Below are 21,290 nucleotides of genomic sequence, written 5' to 3' on the forward strand. Positions count from 1 at the left end.
CCTGCATCTGCCTTACCCGGACGCCTGAACTGCGATCTCGGCGTGGCCCACATCAGGACCTCTCGGGCGGGCGGCGTTTTCCTCCCGACTCCCAGACACTCGCCGCAGCCTTGATCTAATGCCGCTTTTCCACCCCGGTTTTATGCTAATCTTCCAGCAGAGATTTGACAGGCTTGGACCCCCCTGAGCTCACCGAACCTCAGTCTATTGGAGGGGCTGGGGTGAGGGTGGGGGGTTGACAGCTAAACAGCCAATCACAAAGCAGAACCAGTAAGTCCTGGCCTGCACAGCAAGGTCGGATGTTTGACTCCATACAGCCTGGGTGTTAATAGAGGCTTCATGGAGAAAGTGTGACATAGGACGTAAAGGATGCCTTGAAGTTACTCAGGGGGATGCAGAGGAAAAATACTGCAGGTAGGGGGAGAAGCCTGTGCAAAGGCCCTGAGAAAAGGAGCAAGCAAATGGTGAAAGAGGACACTGGAGAGGCCATAATAAGAAATACAGACAGGTGACAGTGGGCCATCACTAACGGATGTTAAGAAAGATGCTTTTAAAGCCTTTCTCAGATCCTCCAGATAGGACATGAATATTTGGCCTTCTTCAACAGAAGCTGGTATTACGAATTAACTGAATTCACTCCCTTCAGTTAATTAATTCCCTCCTGTGGCCAGGAGTAGGTCTTAACCCTACTTGAGCTAAGTGTCTTGTGCATAATCTATTAATGTTTAAGAAATGAAGTCATCTCTATTTAATTTTATTGTTTTTGGGGGCCACAGCCAGCGATGCTCAGGGGTTACTCCTGGCTCTGCACTTAGGAATCACTTCCAGCAGCCCTCAGAAGACCATATGGGATGCTGGAGATTGAAGTTGAGTTGGCTGCATGCAAGGCAAAGTGTACTATCCGCCATACTATCACTCCAGCCCCAACCTCCTTATTTTCCATATTGCATCCTCAGGGGAGAGGTTTGTTCAGCTCTGAGGATGCTTAATAGAGTGACGTGGGCTGGCCTTCACACTCCTCCTACAAGCACCTCTCAGATAGTGAGGCAGCTTGCAAAGTTGTACTGCAGGTCAGACTGAGGCCTAATAAATGGTCCATTACTTTGCAGCGTACATTGATGCAATTAGAAGAAATAAATACTCAGAAGACAGATCTTCTGAAAATCATGACCCCTGTGGTTGCTGTAACTGCATGAAGGCACCAAAGGAAAAGAAATCTGAGAATGAGTGGAGTCAAACCCGGCAGGGGGAGGGTACAGCCACTTACACAGAGGAGCAGCTGCTCGGCGTACAAAGGTGAGCCTGTGAAGGATTAAATGAATTATTTACCACCTTCTGTCTAGAGTGTCTCCTGCAGACCTTGTGCTGAATAAGTATTAATTGTATAAGTATTGTTATTGTTGTGATTATTACTGAAGCAAAATAACTTCGAGACTTCAAGGTCAAAGCTAGGTGGAAATAGAATAGTAGAAAATAGTCTTTCTACTAAAGGAAAGGCAGGAAAATTCAACTAGAACCCCACAGATATCTATACAGAATTCTCCTGACAATACTGATTACACATCTTCTCAAGCGTACATGTAATAATACAGGATTGGCCATGAAATTTAAGAAGAGTTCCCATTTTAAGTCTTGGATTTCTTCTTTAATTCCACTCTTGGGCCAAAGTTTGCCTCCGGTTTCCTTCTCATTTTAATTAATTCAATAAATAAATACTGAGCAGTTTGCTATGTACTGAGCATTCAGTAACGAAGATCAGGACGAATTCAGTGACTGTCTGAGTCACTGTGACAGATTGCTGGTTGTCCCCCAATAACAATAATTCTCTTCTTTGGGTTAGCAATAAAATTTCCACTTTCATTTAGGCATATCTATATCCAAATAGAAACACAGTACCTTGTCTGCTTTTTTGTTGTTGTTTTGTTTTTTTTGGGGGGCCACACTTGACTATGCCCAGGTCTTACTCTTGCCCCTGTGCTCAAGAATCACTCCTGGTGGGGCTCGGGGGACCATATGGGGTGACAGGGATTGAACCCAGGTTTGCCTCATGCAAGGCATTTGCACTACCCACTGCCCACTATATTGTTGCTGCAGCCCAAGTACTTTGCCTTCTTTGCTTCTAAAGCAGCAAGAGACTTAAGTTCTCATCAATAGGATATGTGAGTAGAAAATACTACCATCCATATTTTGTTTTAAAAAAGAAAACCCTTAGCACAGCGGGTAGGGCGTTTGCCTTGCACGTGGCCGACCCGGGTTCGATTCCCAGCATCCCATATGGTCCCCTGAGCACCGCCAGGAGTAATTTCTGAGTGCAGAGCCAGGAGTAACCCCTGTGCATCGCCAGGTGTGATCCAAAAAGCAAAAAAAAAAAAGAAAAGAAAACCTTGAGGCTGGAGAGAAGGGCTCTTGCCTTATAAACAACAGACCCAGTTGCATCTCTGGTACCGTATATGGTCCCCCAAATCCCACCAAGAGTGATTCCTGAGTGCAGAGCCAGGAGTATACCCTGAGCACCTCCACATCTAGCCCAAAATCAAATAAATAAACAAATAAATAAAAGAAAAAAGAAAAAGAAAAACAACTCTTCCTTTTCGTCAGTTTGCAATGTCAGTCTGCAATAGGAAATTGTTGTGTAAGACAAATTCTTAATTAAGGACAAAGGCATCATGGAGTCCTGAATGAACTCAGGGATCAGAGTTACCTATTGACCCTGGACCGACCTTCCTGTCTCTCAATTGTTCCTTGTGAGAGCACTACATTTTGGGTCTCTGTTATAGGAACTCAGAGTATTCCCCAAGTAATGATTCCTCCTGGTGTCTTTTTGGAGGGGGAGGGCCACACCCAGCGATGCTCAGGGGTTACTCCTGGCTCTGCGCTCAGGAATCACTCCTGGTGTTACTCTGGGAATGGAGTGATGGGGATCAAACCTGGGTCAGTCATGTGCAAGGCAAACATCCTACCAGCTGTACTATTGCTCCAGCCTCTACCCCCTAGTGTCTTATGACTCATTCAGATGTTCCCTGGGATGTTATTCTTTAAATAAGGATCAGTGGGATTTTCTGTAGAAGGCTAGAAAATGAATATTTTAGACTTTGATAGTCTAAAACAAAAAGAAATTTAGGATTAAAATCATACAGCATATGTTTTCTGAAATAATAGGAGGAAATTGGGAATTTAAAACTGTGAAAATTAAGTAACATATTTATAAGTAACAAGTAGGTTGACAAAAGAAATAATGAAGGGGTCAGAGTGATAATACAGCAGGGAGGACACTTGCCTTGCATGCAGCTGACATTGGGTTTGATCCCTGGCAACACCTATGGTCCCTTGAGCCTGCTAGGAGTGATCCCTGAGAACCACAGGTGTAACCCAAAAGAAAAAAAGAAAATCAGAAAATAATCTGAAAATGAGTATATGAAGTTTTCTGTATATGCCAAATATACCAGGAATCAAAAACATATCAAAACATGGTATACAGCTAAAGCAATACTTTGAAGGAAACTTAAACCTGTAGATTTTTGTTTTGATGTTTTTATTTACTTTATTTGGTTTTGGGGATGCACCTGGCTATGCCCACATCTTACTCCTGGCTCTGTGCTCAAGGATCACTTCTGGCAGGGAACTCCAGGGACCAAATGAGGTGCCAGGGATTGAACCTGGATCAACTGCATACAAGGCAAGCCCTCTCTTGCTACACTATTGCTGCGGCTCCAAAGTAGATGTTTATATAAAAAAGACCTCATGGGGGGCAAGGGGGGCGGGGCTTTGGCCCAGTGGCAGGGCACCTGCTTTAAAGGCATGAGCTGTGAGCTCTGTCCCTAGCACCTCCAAACTTAGAGTACAGTCCTGTCATGATCCCCCAGCTCAGCTCATCGCCTCATTCAGCACCCCAGCCATGTATGAGCACCACAAACAAGTGTGTGCAGCCGTTTAAGCCAAAAACCAACAGCAGAAAAAGGGAAGGGGATGGGGAAATATTCTTTTTTGGGGGGGAGGGTGGCCCAAAAGCAAAACAAAAGAGTGAAAGAGAGAGAGGGAAGAGAGAGAGGGAGAAAGAGAGAGAGGAAGAAAGGGGGAGAGAGAGAGGGAGAGAGAGAGTTATATAAATACATGGGACCCAGAATAGCCCAAACAGTTTTGATCCGTTTGATCCTTAGCTCCACATGTTGTCATCCCCCACACACCACCAGGAGTGATCCCTGAGCAGAGTCAGGAGTAAGCGCTGAGCACAGCTGGGTATGTCCCAAAAAACAAACAAACAAAAGTAAAAAACAACCCACAGGATGGGAGAAAATATTTTCAAACATCATCTCTGATAAGGGATTTGTAGCTGGAACTTAGAGAATAATTCTGCATCTCAGCAATAAAAAGACACCCCGATGAAATAAATGAACAAAGGATCCGAATAGGCATTCCTCCAAGCAGGCATGCAAATGACCAATCAGCACATGACTAAACACCATTAGTCATTTGAGAAATACAAATGAAAAGCACAATAAAATACTATACTACCTCATAGTCACTAGGATGGCTATAATTAAAAAGAGGGAAAATAACAAGTATTGCTGAGAGCATAGAGAAACCAGGATATTATGTAATGCATATTGCTGGTAGGAATTAACATGGTGCAGCCAGTTTGGAAAACTGTATGACAGTTCCTCAGAAGGTTAAACATAGCATATGACCTAGCAATTAATATTTTTGGCAGGGGGAAGGGAGGCTACCCATCCAGCCATCCAGCATTGTTCAGAGTTTACCCCTGGCATTGTGCTCAGGGTTCATTCCTGAATATACGCAGTGATGGGGATCAGATTAGGGACAGCTGTGTGCAAACCTGCACCTTAACCTCTGTACTATCTCTCCAGTCCAATTTATTATTAAGTACTGCACTGCATTGCACTGTCATCTCATTGTTCATCGATTTGCTCAAGCAGGCACCAGTAGTGTTTCCATTGTGAGACTCGTTGTTACTGTTTTTGGCATATTGAATACGCCACAGGTAGCTTGCCAGGCTCAGATACACACATTCAAGGCACATAGACATATACACAGAAAGACATGCAAACAGATACATATAGACATGTACACAGATACATACCCAATGTATACACAGAGACACACACTGACATATACACAGACACCTACATGTACACAGAAACACAACAAACATATATACAGACTTACACACATGTGCTCACACAGACATATAGATAGATATATACATAGACACAGATAAACTATAACATATACACAGAAACAGACACAGAGAAACACAAATATATACACAGACACATGCACACACACACAAAACACAGATGTATACATAGGCACATATACATATAGACAGGCACACACATGCACACACAGACATATACACCCAGACACTGATGTACACAGACACACAGACATATGTACTCACATAAAGAGACACACACACATATACACAGACACACACTCATGCTCACAGACACATGAACATACAGACACATATACACATACAGAAATAGACATACAGGAAGACATATACAGATACCAACAAAGATACAAAGATACCTACAAAGACACAAAAGACACACAGATATATACATAGACACAGAGACACCACAGATATATACATAGACACACCTACACACATACACATGTATAGACATAAACACAGACACAAACATGCACAAATTTCAGACATACAGGCACATACTCAGGAGACACACACATACAGAAACAGACATACACAGACACACACCAATGTGCACACACAAATATATAGATATACAGACATGTACACAGACACACGTGTATAAACAGAGAAACGCAGACATATACAAAGACACACAGAGACCTATAGACACACAAATATATAAACAGACACACATGCAAACTCACATATATATACATAGACACACACAGACACACACCCATGCTCACACAGAGACATTCTTAAGTACATTCCAAGAAAATTTTAAAACACTTTTACATAAAGGAGCTATAAGATAGTACCTTGTGCAAGGACACTTACCTGATATGTGATTAACCCAGGTTCAATCTCAGGTACCCCATATGGTTCCCCAAACCTTCCAGAAGTGATCTTTCTTTTTATTTATTGTTTTGGCTTTTGGGGTCACACCTGGCAATGCTCAAGAGTTATCCCTGACTGCACTCAGGAATTACTCCTGGCTATGCTCAAGAGACCACATGGGATGCTGGGGACCAAACCCAAGTCAGCCATATGCAAGACAAATGCCCTACCCACTGTACTATTGCTTTGGCCCCCAGAAGTAATTTTTTTTTCTTTTTGCTTTTCGGGTCACACCCGGTGATGCACAGGGGTTACTCCTGGCTGTACACTTAGGAATTACTCCTGGCGGTGCTCAGGGGACCATCTGGGATGCTGGGAGTTGAATCCAACCCGGGTTGGCCGCATGCAAGGCAAACACCCTACCGGCTGTGCTATTGCTCCAGTCCCCGCCAGAAGTAATCTTTAGCAGAGTCTGAAGTAAGCCCTGAACATTACCATGTGTAGCCTCAAAAACAAACATTTTTACATAAAAATTTGAATATGTAGTTCATATTTCATTACTAATAATAATATCCAAGAAAAAATAATCCAGTGTCCAGTAACTGATGAAAAGATAAAATGAGAAATTGCTATACAATAGATATGCTTTGATATATTAAAAGGAATAAAGTACTGATGAATACAACACGAATGAACCTTAAAAACATTGTGTGAATGAGGGGGCTGGAGCAATAGCACAGAGGGTAGGGCATTTGCCTTGCACTCGGCCGACCCGGGTTCGGATCCCAGCATCCCATATGGTCCCCTGAGCACGGCCAAGGTAATTCCTGAGTGCAGAGCCAGGAGTAACCCCTGTGCATGGCCAGGTGTGACCCAAAAAGCAAAAAAAAAAGAAAACAACAACAACATTGTGTGAATGAAAAAACCAGGCACAAAAAGCCATGTGTTGGGCTGGAAAGATAATACGGTGGGTAGGGTGCTCGCCTTGCATATGGCCGTCTTGGGTTCAATCCCCAACATCCCATTTGGTCCCCTAAGCACTACAAAGCAATAACCCCTGAGCATCATCAGAAGTAGCCCAAAACAAAACAAAACAAAAATCTATATGCTGTAGAGTTTCTTACTGAACTTTGTAAAATAGGTGACTTTATAACTACAGAAAGTTTAGTTGTTGCTAGAACTTGGGGAGTAGGGAAATGAGAAGTGACTGCTGGTATGATGTCTCTTTTGAGAATGATGAAAATGTTTTGGAAAAATGTGGTCATGTAGATGTATAAATGTAAATAACTAGAAAATCACTGAATTGCACAGCTTAAACAAGCTAACTCTGTAGAGCTGTAGAATTAGTACAGCTTTTAAGGTGCTTGCCATGCATGTGACTGACCTGGGTTTGATCTCTGGCATCCAACATGGTCCCCTGAACTTGCTAGGAGTGAACCTCAAGCACTGAGTCAGGAGTGAGACCTGAGCATCACCAAATGTGGTCCAAAAACAAAACAAAAGCAAGCAAACAAAAAAAAGCTAGCTTTCTGGTATGTGAATTATACATCAATAAGCTATTATTAATCAAACAATAAATGTATAAGAGGAAGAGGTAGGTCAGTATCTGCCATGAAAGCAGAGATTGAAAACTAGACTTGGGGATCTAAAGGTTCCCCATGGGCAGTTCTTGGAGGGGTCCGGACTGACATTCCTTTTTTTTGAGCTTTTGAGCCACATTTGGCAATGTTCAAGGGTATCACTTGACTTTGAACTTAAAAATTACTCCTGGCAGTGTTCAGAGACCATGTGGAATGTTGGGGATCAAATCTGGGTTGGACATGTGCAAGGTAAAATGTTCTACCTGCTGTACTATCTCCCTAGCCCCTATGTAGCTTTTTAAAAAGAATGTGGTAGATATATATGATAAAATCTGATATTTATGTCATGTTAGATGCTATCAACCTTTTTAATGAACACTACATTTAATTATAACAAGAGCTTTGTGTAATATAAGTATAATTATTAGTTTACCAGAAGATTATTATCTTCTGAAGAAAATACCACCAAAGCACGAAGGTTAAGTACACAGCAGATCAGATCCTAGCCAAGACATTTCCAAGCCATTTTTTGTTTAGTTTAGTTTTGGGACCACACTCAGTGGTGCTCAGGGGTCATCCCTGGGGTTTGGGGACCATATGGGGAGCCAGGGATTGAACCTTGATCAGTCAAGTACAAAGAAAGTGCCCTCCCCACTGCACTCAGGCCCAGTCCATTAATTCTTAAGTAAGGTTTGAGACCCCCACACCCCCAGACTCTGAATTTCAGAGGGAATCTGCAAACTTACGATTATTTTAATAATTTTCATAATTTCAAATTCATCTTTCTTACTGTCATTCCTTAATGACATTATATAGTGAAGTTTTGAGAAACTATAGAACATGTAATTATATCGTTCCTCTGTGTTAAATTTTTTTAAAATTTCTAATATGGTAAATATTGAGAGAGATTTACATAAACAAAATTTTTCTTTTTTTTTGCTTTTTGGGTCATACCCGGTGATGTACAGGGGTTACTCCTGGCTCATGCACTCAGGAATTACCCCTAGTGGTGCTCGGGGGACCATATGGGATGCTGGGAATCGAACCTAGGTCCACCGCGTGCAAGCAAACACCCTACCCGCTGTGCTATCGCTCCAGCCCCAACAAAATCTCCTTGACAAGAGATACAGCTCAGTGGTAGAGCACATGCTTCACATATGTGAAGCCCTGGGTTTGCTTCCCAAGTAGACAACAACAATAACAACAATTTTCAAAAAAACTTTTTTGGGATGCTTGAAATAATTTTCAGGAGTATAAAAGACTGGAGCGATACCACAGCGGCTAGGGCATTTGCCTTGCATGCGGCTGACCCAGGTTTGATTCCTCTGTCCCCTCGGAGAGCCCGGCAAGCTACCAAGAGTATCCTGTCCGTAAGGCAGAGCCTGGCAAGCTACCTGTGGCACATTCAATATGCCAAAAACAGTAACAGCAAGTCTCACAATGGAGATGTTACTGGTGTCTGATCGAGCAAATTGATGAACAGTGGGACAACAGTGCTACAGTACTATGAAAGATTTTATAGTTCTGAAATTTCAAAATGTATGACACCAGAAGTGATACTACAGCGGATAGGGCATTTATCTTGAATGTGGCTGACCCTTGTTTAATCCCTGGCATCTCATATGGTCCCCGGAGCACTGCCATGAGTAATTCCTGAGTGCAGAGCCAGGAGTAACCCCCAAGCATCACTGAGTGTGGCCAAACAAACCCAAATTAGTTAATTTATTAAATGAAATTCTAAAATGTCCACTCTAAACTGTTTCCTTTACTTCCCATCTCTGTATGTTATGGCTCAATCTCCAAAATACATTATTATTTTCCTTTTTACAAAATGCACGATTTAGAAAAGTGGTAGAATATGTAATTATTTAAGTAAGGGAAAATGGGGAATTTTCTATACAGATCCTCTCTATACATAGGTTCAAAAGAAACTTCTCCAAATGATTTCCCTTAGGGTCAGAGAATTTGGGGCAGGGATCAAAGAAGCTCAAAGATGTTTTTGTGTATGGCTTAGTATTACTGGATGTTTTTCTTCTGTCACATGTACATATTAACCTTTTAAAACAAAGTTTTAAAAGATAACAACTTTCAGGAAAAAGAGATGAAAACAAGTAAATGAGGTGGCATTTAGGTGTTGTTTCTTCTGGTTTTGCTCTCCTGTATTCAACTTTCAGGACCTTAGGTGCGCTGTGATGTGAGAAGCATCGTACTTGCTGACTGGAGAGAGAGTACAGTGGGTAGAGGTGCTGACCCTGCATATGGCTGACCTGGATTTGATCCCCATAACCCCTGTGATCCCCCAAGCTCTCCAGGAGTGATCCCTGAGCACAGAACCCACAAGTAAACCCTTAGCACCGCTGGGTGTGGATCCCAAAAACAAACAAAAAATGACACTGAAAGAATGATCATACTTGGGGCTGGAGCGATAGCACAGCGGGTAGGGCGTTTGCCTTGCACGCGACCGATCCAGGTTCGATTCCCAGCATCCCATATGGTCCCCTGAGCACTGCCAGGGGTAATTTCTGAGTGCAGAGCCAGGAGTGATCGCTGTGTATTGCCAGGTGTGACCCAAAAAGCAAAAAAAAAAAATAATAATGATCATACTTGTTATATTCACTTGATAGTGAAAGGGGTAATGAAAGAATAAAATATTAGATGTAAAAATACACCAAGGGCTCGAGAGATGGTTCAACAAACTGGAGCACCTACTTTTCATGCTAGAGGCTGGTGTTTGAGGCCCGGCACTGCCTGGTTCTCTGCAAGCACCACCAGGAGCTGTCCCCGGTAATGGCCCCTGCACCCCCTAGCACTGCTTGGGAGGCCCCCCAAGTTGTCAAAGACACTAAGTGATTGGTGAGAAGAGGACCTTGTTGGGGCCGGAGTGATAGTACAGCAGGGAGGGCATTTGCCTTGTGTGCAGCCCATCCGAGTTCAATCCCCAGCATCCCACATGGTCCCCCAAATACCGCCAGGAGTAATTCCTGAGTGCAGAGCCAGGAGTAACCCCTGAGCATCACTGGGTGTAACCCAAAAAGCAAAAAAAGAGGGAGAAAGAGAGAGAGAGAGAGAGAGGAGAGGAGGAACTTGTTAACAATTTTGAGTTGTTTTGTTAATGTGTTCATGAATTTCAATTTAGGGTTTTATGGGGGCTTACAGACTAGAAAGAGAATTGTGATACTGTTTTGCAGCAAACTGTACAAAAGGGGCTTTTGTAGACATACGTGTTTCTGATGTGTTTTTAGGATCAAGAAATGCAGAAATTACTACGAAATTCTGGGAGTGTCACGGAATGCCAGTGATGAAGAGCTTAAGAAAGCTTACCGCAAACTCGCCCTGAAGTTCCACCCCGACAAGAACTGTGCTCCTGGAGCAACAGATGCTTTCAAAGGTCTGACTTTGGACTGTTTCATGCTGATGTCTGCCTTGCCTGTGATGTTTGATCACAACCTGTTGCTTTCAGCCTCCCCTGTCACTGTTTTATAAGCTCACAGAGTGATTTCCCTTGTTACATTTCTGTAAATAGTGATTATCGGTGAAACCGCCCTTATTCCTTTGTCTAAATTTTTTTGGTGTGGAGAGATGGTACAGGGATGAAGGCTCTTGTCCTGCATGTGGCTGACCTGGTTCAGCTCCCAGTACCACATCTGATTCTTTGAGCACTGCCGAGAGTGACTGGAGTGTAGAGCAGGAGTGACCTGTGAGCACTGCCCAGGGCCCATGGGTATCTCTAAAACCTCTTGGGACCATGTATCCACTGGCTCAGCAACTATTTATTGAAAGCCCGTGTGCCAGGTGGCATGGAGAACAAAGCAGATATGATTCCTTTTTTGTGGAATTTATAGGTAGATGGCAGAGGGCCCAGACAGAATTCCCAGACTTCTTTGACCACTGACCTCCTTGTTCTTGACACTCATTTGCTAATGCGCTTATATGAGAAAGCTATAAGAGCATTAATACAGTTGAAGACCAAATCTTTTTTACCCCAGTGATTTCCATGATACTTTCAGAAATATATTTTCTATATTTCCAGTGGTGTTTGGGGCCATGTGAGGCTGGGGATCAAATTCAGAGCCTTGTACATGCTCGGCCTATGCTGTTCCACTTGAGTGATCTCCCTGCCACCCCCCTCAAATATATTCCTAGTTGTTTTGGTTTTGTTTTTAGAATACTGCAGTCCTCAAGAACTGCTCCTTGCTCAGTGCTCAGGTGCTAAAGATTGAACCCAACGTTCTCACATACAAAGCTTGTGCTCCAATTTCCAGGAGTAAAAAATATTTGAGGAGTTAGCTCAGTAGGCTGGAGTGGATACTTTGCCATGTGCCAAACTGCTGTTTGCTCCTAAAAAATATTTGGCAGGCTGCAGATGTGATTTAAGTGGGATAGCTCTTGCCTTTCGGGGCGGGGGGGGGGGGGCGAGCACTGAGTTGGATCCCTAGCACCGCATGTCTTCCAAGCTCCACAATATATAGCACACTGCAACATAGATGAGCATTGAAAGCACTGAGTGAGCGAAAGCAATCAGACACAAAAGGCTGTGGATTCTATCATTCTTTTCATAAAATGTCTAAATTTTTTGTGTGTGTGTGTGTTATAGAAAGACTAGTTGTTGCTATGGTTTGGGGAATAGAGAAATGACTGCTAATGAGTAGGAGGTCTTTTGGGAGGTGATAAAAATATCCTGGGATTAGAGAGTGGTGATGCCTGTAGATCTCTCTGTAAAAATGCTAAATAAATAAATATATATGTATATATATATATTTCATATATATATATATGTAACCCATTGCATACATACATCAAGTGTACCAGGACTTGGAGAGATGGTACAGGGGTCTAGGTGCACACCTCCTATGTGCCCAGCCCTGGTTCAATTCCCTGACTTCACATAAGTTTCCCTAAGCATCGTGGAGTGTAGCCTTGGAGGCCCCTGGGTACTCCAGGGGTGGCCCTGCTGGCCCCCAGCACTGCAGGGCTGAGCAGCTCTGTATCCTCCGGCCCCGGCATTGTTTGATTGGTTGAGAATCACTGGGAATGTTCCCTGGGTCCCCTGAACCCTGCTGTGGCCAGAGAGATAGTACAGCAGTACAGAGCTGCCCTTCATGCAATCCACCTGGCTTTAATTTCTGGCCTCACAAAGGTTTCCTAAGTACTTCCAGGAGTGATGCCTTAGTGCAAAGCCAGGAATAAGCCCTGGGCAATGCCGGTGTGGCCCTAAAATGAACCAAAATAAATTTTTTTTTCAAGATTTATTTGTTGGTATTGATTGTATGGTTAAGTGAAATTGGATAGTTTGCATATTTATGCACAGGTCAGAGGTGATAGTAAGCTTGTTATTATTCAGTCTTTAATTTCACATTGAGATATATTGAAGTTACAAGTAAAGTACAAAGTCCATTTTCTGAAGTCAGCTGAAATAAACCTAATAAATAAAAACTTTACTTTTAGCTATGCAAGGTTATTTTTACTGATTATTTTATTCAAGTTATTGTTTCAGATTCCAGTTAGAGTAGCGTTTTCAACTGAGGGCAATATAGTGAAAATTGTATAAATGGAGGGCCACATCCTGGGTAAGGGGGCCAATTGGTAGACCAGAAGAGCATGGTCAGAAAAAGGTTGAGAAATAAAGTTAGGACACTTCTGTTTATGGATGAAACTCAAGTGAAACAGACACTTTTGGGGAGTACCTAGAGATGAACCCCAGGGTGAATGCACATGTGAAACAGTGCTTTGCATCACAAACATTTTTGGTGGTAGAGGGGATCAAACCCAGGGCCTTACATATGTGCGGCATGCATTCCACCACAGAGCTGCATCCGTGACACAAACACATTTCAAAGAATGAGAGAGCTGGCCAGGGGTAGGCAACCCCTCGTCTGCTGGGGTATGGTGACTGGCTTCTGGAGGGGTGACTTAATTTCTGGGACAGCAGGAATGACTGTTAATTAGCAGTTAACTCCCACTTGAATAGTAAATCTTAGTTCATCAGGATCTCGGTGCCATTTCTGTCTTTTCAAACTGCATCTGGAAAATTTCAAGTACAAATTCCCTAGTGGTTTCTTTTTCTTTTTTTTTTTTTGCTTTTTGGGTCACACCCGGCGATGCACAGGGGTTACTCCTGGTTCTACACTCAGGAATTACTCCTGGTGGTGCTCAGGGGACCATATGGGATGCTGGGATTCGAACCCGGGTCGGCCGCGTGCAAGGCAAACGCCCCACCCGCTGTGCTATCGCTCCAGCCCCTCCCTAGTGGTTTCTAAACCTGAGGCCACGCTCTTATTCTTGGACCCCTATAAGTTATCCAGCACCAATCAGTTTTTTTGTTTAATTTTTCTGCTTTGGGGCCACACCCTACAATGTTCCAAGGTGAATCCTGGCTCTGTGCTCAGGAATCACTCCTGGTGGTGCTCGATGGGATACCAGGGATCAAACTCAGGTTGGCCCTGTGCAAGGCAAGCTCCCTGTCTGCTTGTCCTATGGCTCCAGCCCCAGCCCCAGTCGATTCGAAGCTCTTCATTGCTGCTTCTATGTTCACTCTCAGCGACAGTCAAAACTGATGCTTAGTCACTATCTGTTTTGGTTGCAGCGATAGGAAATGCCTTTGCTGTCCTGAGCAATCCTGACAAGAGAATGCGCTATGATGAGTACGGCGACGAGCAGGTGACTTTCACAGCCCCTCGAGCCAGACCGCAGAATTATTACAGGGACTTCGAGGCTGACATCACCCCAGAAGAGCTGTTCAACGTATTTTTTGGAGGACATTTTCCTACAGGTTAGTATCCCCCACTATCATTAAAAAAAAAAAAATCATAGATAGAAATACACACACACACACACACACACACATACACACATTAGCTTTTAGAAGCTCCTGTTTGAAGATCTGAATACTGAGATGATGGAAAAATGGAAGCAGTAAAAATTTGGAATTAGCTGTACATGATTTTGATTCAACTACTACTTGGTCTCTCTAATCCTGTTTCTGTACCTGAAAAATGGGGCTGGTAATCACTTATCTCACAGGCTGCCATGAGTATTGGATGCATTTTGGGGATCAAAAACCAGAATCTCAACCAGTCATCTGTTCTTGGGCACTCCGGTTTTTTTCCAGATTTATTGTAAACAGTGCAACAATGAATATATAAGTGCAGATGTCATTTCTACCATACTTTTTTTGCCTCTCTGGGATATATTCCCAAAAGTGATATTGCTGGGTCAAATGGGAGCTCAATTAATGGAATACTGTGCAGCTGTTAGAAAAGATGAAGTCATGAAATTTGCATATCAGTGAATCAACATAGAAAGTATCATGTTAAGTGAAATGAGTCAGAAAGAGAGGGATAGACATAGAAAGATTTCACTCATCTGTGGAATATAAAGTAACAGAATAGGAGACTAACACTCAAGAATAGTAGAAGTAAGAACCAGGAGGTTTGCCTCATGGCTTGGAAGCCAGTCTTACATGCTGGAGGAAAAGACAGCTCAGATAGAGAAGGGAACACCAAGTAAAAGTGTTTGGAAGACCCGCTCGGGTTGGGAGAGGCATGCCGAATGTAGACTACAGATCGAACAAGATAGCCCCTCAATGCCTCTATTGCAAACCACAACATGCAAAAGGAGAGAGAGAGAACACAAGGGAATGCCCTGCCGCAGAGGTGGGGTGGGGTGGGGGTGGAGGGAGGGATACTGGGATCATTGGTGGTGGAGAATGGGCACTGGTAGAGGGATGGGTACTCGATCATTGTATGACTGAACCGCAAACATGAAAGTTTGTAAGTATGTAACTGTACCTCATGGTGAATCAATATTAAAAATACAAACAAACAAAAATGTTATACTGTCACTGTAAGTATTTTGTTACTAGCCAAACTGCACTGTAGCACTGTCATCCTGTTGTTCATTGATTTGCTCGAGCTGACACCAGTAACATCTCCATTGTGAGACTCGTTGTTACTGTTTTTGGCATATCGAGTACACCACGGGTAGCTTGCCAGGCTCTGCCCTGTGGGTGGGATACTGATTTTAGCTTGCCGGGCTCCGAGAGGGATGGAGGAATTGAACCCAGGTTGGCCACATGCAGGGCAAACACCCTACCCGCTGTGCTATCACTCCAGTCCAACTAGCCAAACTAGTATAAGTAAAATGATTAATACAAAGCATTCTGTACAGAAAATGTTGGCAATGTTATCGTCTCCTAACTGTAATAATTATATTTATAGCTTAAACTGTAAAAAACAAAAATAAAAATGAAAAAACCCAGAGCTTCATTCATGCAATACTCTACCACTGAGCTTTAGTTCCCTGCAGAGGACTAGATCATTTTAAATGCTTTATAATTTATATGCTTGCAGAGGGGTGTTTGGGCCACACCTGTGGTGCTGAGGGCTCTTCCTGGATCAGGAGTAACTCCTGGTTGTGCTTAGGGGACCAAAAATGGGTTTGAAGAATGACAGCAACACCAGCAGCATTGAAAGGCAAGCTCCTTAACCTCTGTACCATCTTTCTGGTCCCCAAAGTGCTTTATTAATAAGTAACAAAATCCCAATTATTATCACAAAGTAGGGGCAAGGACTAGAGAGATAGTACAGTGGGTAGGGCACTTGCCTTACACACCAGGGTTTGGTCCCCAGCATCCCATATGGTCCCCAGAGCACCAAAATGAGTGATTCCTGAGTGCGGAGCCAGGAGTAAACCCTGAGTATAGTCAGGTATGACCTCAAATACAAATAAAAAAAAAAAGTAGGGGCCAAGGAGGTGGCTCAAAGGGCTGGTAGCATGGTGTACATGCAGGAACCCATGTTTGATCATGAGCACTGTGCAAGGAGCAACCACACCCTGACCCCTGGCCCCCACTTTCTTCTCCCTGCTCCTACCCTTGCCCAGCATTGCCAATGTGGCCAAAAAGAGTAGTTAGAAAAGTACCCCAGGGCGCTGGAGCAATAGCACAGCAGGTAGGGCGTTTACCTTGCACACGGTCGACCCGGGTTCGATTCCCAGCATCTCATATGGTCCTCTGAGCGCAGCCAGGGGTGATTCCTGAGTGCGTGAGTCAGGAGTAACCCCTGTGCATCGCCGGGTGTGACCCAAAAACGAATAAAAGTACCCCAGAGAGCTGGGGATATAGTACAGTGGGTAGGACATTTCATTTGCCTGGTATGCAACTGACCCAGGTTCAATCCCCAGGTCCCTTGAGCACCACCAAGAGTAATTCCTGAGCGTAGAGCCAGGATTAACCCTGAGCATCGCTTAGGTGTGGCCAAAAAATTTAAAAGGGAGGGAGAGGGAGAGAGAGAAAGAGAAAGGGAGAAAGAAAGAAAAGAAAGAAAGAAAAGTACCTTAGGGAGTTGTAGGTTGGTATAATTAAATGCTCAGAAAATAAATTTAATTTTATGGGTTGCTGCTAAAGATACGGATGACATAATATGATTTGGGACAAAGCAGCAGCATGTCAGACAGGACTGATGGGCTAAATATTTATTTTTTACTAGGCTTTTGGGATTCATTAACAGTTACAAACAACTGTTTAAATAAGGACAGAGGGGGCCGGAGCGATAGCACAGCGGGTAGGGCGTTTGCCTTGCACGCGGCCGACCCGGGTTCGATCCCCGGCATCCCATATGGTCCCCCAAGCACCGCCAGGAGTAATTCCTGAGTGCAAAGCCAGGAGTAACCCCTGAGCATCGCTGGGTGTGACCCAAAAAGCAAAAAAAATAAATAAATAAATAAATAAATAAATAAATAAGGACAGAACTGGGGCTGGAGAGATAGCACAGCAGGTAGGGCGTTTGCCTTGCACGCGGCCGACCGGGGTTCAAATCCCAGCATCCCATATGGTCCCCTGAGCACGGCCAGGGGTGATTCTGAGTGCAGAGCCAGGAGTAACCCCTGTGCATCGCCAGGTGTGACCCAAAAAGCAAAAAAAAATAAATAAATAAATAAAAATAAGGACAGAACTGGGATGTGGCTCAGCAGTGATTTATTTACTTGGCATATTTGAGGCCCTGGGTTCAGTCCCCAGCACTTCAGTAGATAAATGCATATATACATGTATATGCATGCACACATAAGTGACCTTAGTACATTCCCTCTCCACTTGTCTTTCAAGCTGCCTCATTTTCCTACTGGCTAAACTGGAACAATACCATCAGAGGACCTATTTGGGACAAGGAAGAAATTCTTGCCGTATTCCACACCGCATATTTGTTTTTCTTCTTTTCTAGGAAATATTCATATGTTTTCAAATGTGACAGATGACACCCACTATTACCACCGGCGGCACCGACATGATAAGATGCCGACCCGGAAGGAAGAGGAAGAAGATAAACCTCAGGTGTCTGGCAAGGAAAGAACCACTGCTTAGAAACACTTGACCTTAGCTGCTCTTTGCTAATGATTAGGTTTGAGAAGTTCAGCTTGAATTGTGTTGTTAAAATGTGCTTTAGGAAAAATGGTCAGAAAGTGGTAAGATCTCAGATAACTGACCCACATAGAGCAAAATGAGACCCTCTTTCCTCCCCGTTCTCCCAGAATCTGAATTTCTCTGTAGACCCAGGTTGGTCTTGTCTCTCATGACTGCCGGTAAAGGCACCCTGTTCAAAATTTTGAAAACAGTAAGGTTTAAAGTAAGGAATTGAGAGTCTCACGAAGCTGAAGGGCAGGAAGCAAACCTGGATCTCTTGATGCATGGGAGCCAGAGGCAGGTACTGTCCACACCCACGCAGTTCTGCTTTCTCCAGGGCCAGATTGTTTTCTGTTTTCCTGCCTCTCAGCATCAGCTCTGTTCTCCAGCCAGCCTTCCAAATGATCCAGTCCATGTTTACATTCCCGAGAGGTTTTTTTGGGGGGGCCACACTTGGCAATGCTCAGGGTTTACTCCTGGCTCTGCACTAAGGAATCACTCCTAGTGGTGCTTGGGGGGGAGGGATGGGGACCATATGGGATGCTGGGGATTATCCTGGGTCTGTGGCCTGCAAGGCAAGAGACCTACCCACTTTACTATCTCTCTGGCCCCAGTTCCTAAGAATTTTGTCCTTCGTCCAGTGTCCTTTTGTCAGGGACTGCCTCGCCAGAGACCATGTGAGATTTTCAGTCCCAAAGTATCCCTGTAAAGGTTGATTCTCCCTGACCAGCTGTGGCCAAGGCAGCAGAGTTGCATAATCCTAACCTCAACCTCCAGTGTCTGCTTCGTTGGTGATTGGGAAAAAGGAGGTTCAGGGTTACTGGTTATCAATCCAGGTTGTGAGGGTTGGGCCTCCTTCATGGTCCCAGGTCAAGGGAATGAGCATTGTCCGGTGCTTCTCTGCAGAAAGTGTTATGTTCCCAGGAAATCCTTAAGCTTTGTGCAAGAGACTGGTGCTTGCTTTGGGAAATCTATTTGCAATAAGCTTTATATGTATCATGACACTTATGCTCAATCTTTTTTCTGTTTCAGACTACATATTCTGCATTTATTCAGTTACTTCCAATTCTGGTGATTGTTATTATATCTGTCATTACTCAGCTGCTGGCTGCTAATCCCCCGTATAGTCTGTTCTATAAATCGTAAGTCAAATATATATCTATATATATATATTTGTGTGTGTACTCAGGGACTGCTCTCAGCTGGGTGCCTGGGGGTTGCTCCTGGTGTGCTCAGGGGTTCACGCGGTGCCAGGGACCAAACCGGGGCATCCTCCTTGCAGAGTATGTGCTTCAGCCCTTTGAGCTATCTTCTGGCCCCTATAAATCTTTCTTTTTGTTTATTTCCCCTATAAATCTTTCTTAATCTGGAGGGTAAACGTCTTGAAAGTTTGGCTGGTGTGTGGCATCTGGTTTCACCTTTCATTGTAGAAAACACTGATTTTATGTTTGAAGGAGCAGCTGGATAGTAATAACACAGAGACTGAGGCTTCTGGGCTCAGCAGTTAGGATAGGCATGTGTGAGGGTGGGGGGGGGGCGGGAAAAAGATCATGTTTTGTTCTACAGCGACATCATGCTGTCAGTGGCAGAATGGCAGCTAGTTTCTGAAGGTTCAGTGCAATGAGTCCAGTTTCAGATTCAATCCTCAACATCCCATGTTGGAGTTAGAGAGGACCCTACTGTGACAGGATCCGTAAATCCCTGTGGGTCTTGGAACATAGTAGCCGAGATCCAGGGCTGGTTTTCAATTTTAGAATATTGCAAGAATAAGAGTTTTGGGGCCAGAGAGATCATACAGCAGGTAAGGCAGGTGTGGCCAACCTGAGTTTGATCCCAGGCTCCCCCAGCCCCATCAGTAGTGGTCCCGGAGCACAGAGCCTGGAGTAAGCCCCAAGCACCAATAGGTCTGGACTGAATTTTTAAAAAAGTTTTATTCCTGTTAAAACGACATAGTCAGAGACTCTATGCTATTGTTTGCTTTTGCTGAAAATATATTCATTGATGTTTTTTGCATGCATATTTTAAGTTCTGACAGTATTTTTTGTTTAATTAATTTTCTCAATTAAATTCCTTTTCAGAGTTTTATCCCCAGACCAGCATCAGTGTCAGTTGGCAGCATGTTAGAAACACCAGGTCTTAGGGCCCACTATTAAATCAGAAACAGAGATGAGCACCAGCCCTGAGGGTTTTTGGTTTGGTTTTGGTTTAGTTTGTTTTTTTGTTTTGGGGAATCCCGTGGCTGGTGCTCAGGGGCTATTCCTAGCTTTGTGCTCAGGGTACTGTATGTGGCGCTGGAGATTTATTCAGACCCGGGTTCGAATTAATCTGTGCTCACAGATCACTGGTGGTGATCGGGGGGTGGGGGGGGAAGGGAACCAGTAAGTGCCTGCTCTGCTGTACTAACTCACTAGCCCCAATCTTGAGTTTTAACAAGCCCTCAGATAATGTCTGCAGTAAAGTTGGAGAATCACTGGATTAATTTTAGTTATGAGAAATGAGTCATCACACCATTCACCATTTTACTTTATTTTTTTTAAGTATCTGGGCCACACCCATGCTGCTCTGATACCACTCCCAGCTTAGTGCTCAGGAGTCACTCCCAGCAGTGCCTAGGGGACCATGTGGTGTCGGGATCGAACCCGGGCCTCCAGGATGCAAGGCATGCACTCAGCCCTTTGAGCTGTCTCTCCGCCCCACAGATGGATTTTTCAAGCATCAGAAGTCCACTGTTTATTTGGTTTTGGGCCACCCCTGGCGATGCTCAGGGGTCACTCCTGGCTCTGCATTCACAAATTATTCCTGGGGGTGCTTAAGGGATCAAACCAGGTCGACTGCATGCAAAGCAAGCATCTTCCCCACTGTACTATCCATGCCATGACAATAATATTACACTCCCTACTGCACCAGGGAAATAATAAATGTTGGGTGCATTAGAAAGTGCTCTCTGGATCTGCTCTGAGCAGAGGTGGATGTGGTACTGATGTCCACTAGGCCACTGCTGGACATGATTTATAACATGTTTACCTGAGCTTCTCTGCTTATTTCAGGAGCTTGGGCTACACCGTTTCTAGAGAAACCCAGAACCTGCAGGTGCCTTACTTTGTGGATAAAAACTTTGACAAGACCTACCGAGGATCGGCTCTGCATGACCTGGAGAAAGCCATAGAGAAGGATTACATTGATTACATCCAGACGAGCTGTTGGAAGGAGAAACAGCAAAGTAAGATGCTCAGAAAGGGGCTGGAGTTGGGGGCTGAACTTCCTGGGTGGGCTCCTCCCTCCTCATCCCTTGCTTAAG

General features: G+C 44.0%; 2 protein-coding genes across 3 annotated transcripts in view; one reads left to right on the top strand and one right to left on the bottom strand.

Annotated features, from left to right (window-relative positions):
- SMIM33 (small integral membrane protein 33) overlaps positions 1–373 on the bottom strand; it is a 34,668-nt gene extending 34,295 nt beyond the window's left edge. For both annotated transcript variants that reach the window (XR_008630659.1, XR_008630658.1), the window contains exon 1: positions 17–373. The gene's annotated coding sequence lies outside the window, so the exon portion shown is untranslated. The remainder of the gene's footprint in view (positions 1–16) is intronic.
- The window catches only part of DNAJC18 (DnaJ heat shock protein family (Hsp40) member C18), a 30,138-nt gene that overhangs the window by 483 nt on the left and 8,365 nt on the right, over positions 1–21,290 (top strand). Inside the window, exons 2-7 of the mRNA XM_004609918.2 lie at positions 1,110–1,296; positions 10,839–10,984; positions 14,180–14,365; positions 17,814–17,923; positions 19,025–19,134; positions 21,040–21,212. Of these exons, the coding sequence (XP_004609975.2) occupies positions 1,110–1,296; positions 10,839–10,984; positions 14,180–14,365; positions 17,814–17,923; positions 19,025–19,134; positions 21,040–21,212 (912 nt within the window). The remainder of the gene's footprint in view (positions 1–1,109; positions 1,297–10,838; positions 10,985–14,179; positions 14,366–17,813; positions 17,924–19,024; positions 19,135–21,039; positions 21,213–21,290) is intronic.

The sequence above is a fragment of the Sorex araneus genome, chromosome 6 (genome assembly GCF_027595985.1).
Source record: "Sorex araneus isolate mSorAra2 chromosome 6, mSorAra2.pri, whole genome shotgun sequence".
In the NCBI taxonomy this organism is placed as follows: domain Eukaryota; kingdom Metazoa; phylum Chordata; class Mammalia; order Eulipotyphla; family Soricidae; genus Sorex; species Sorex araneus.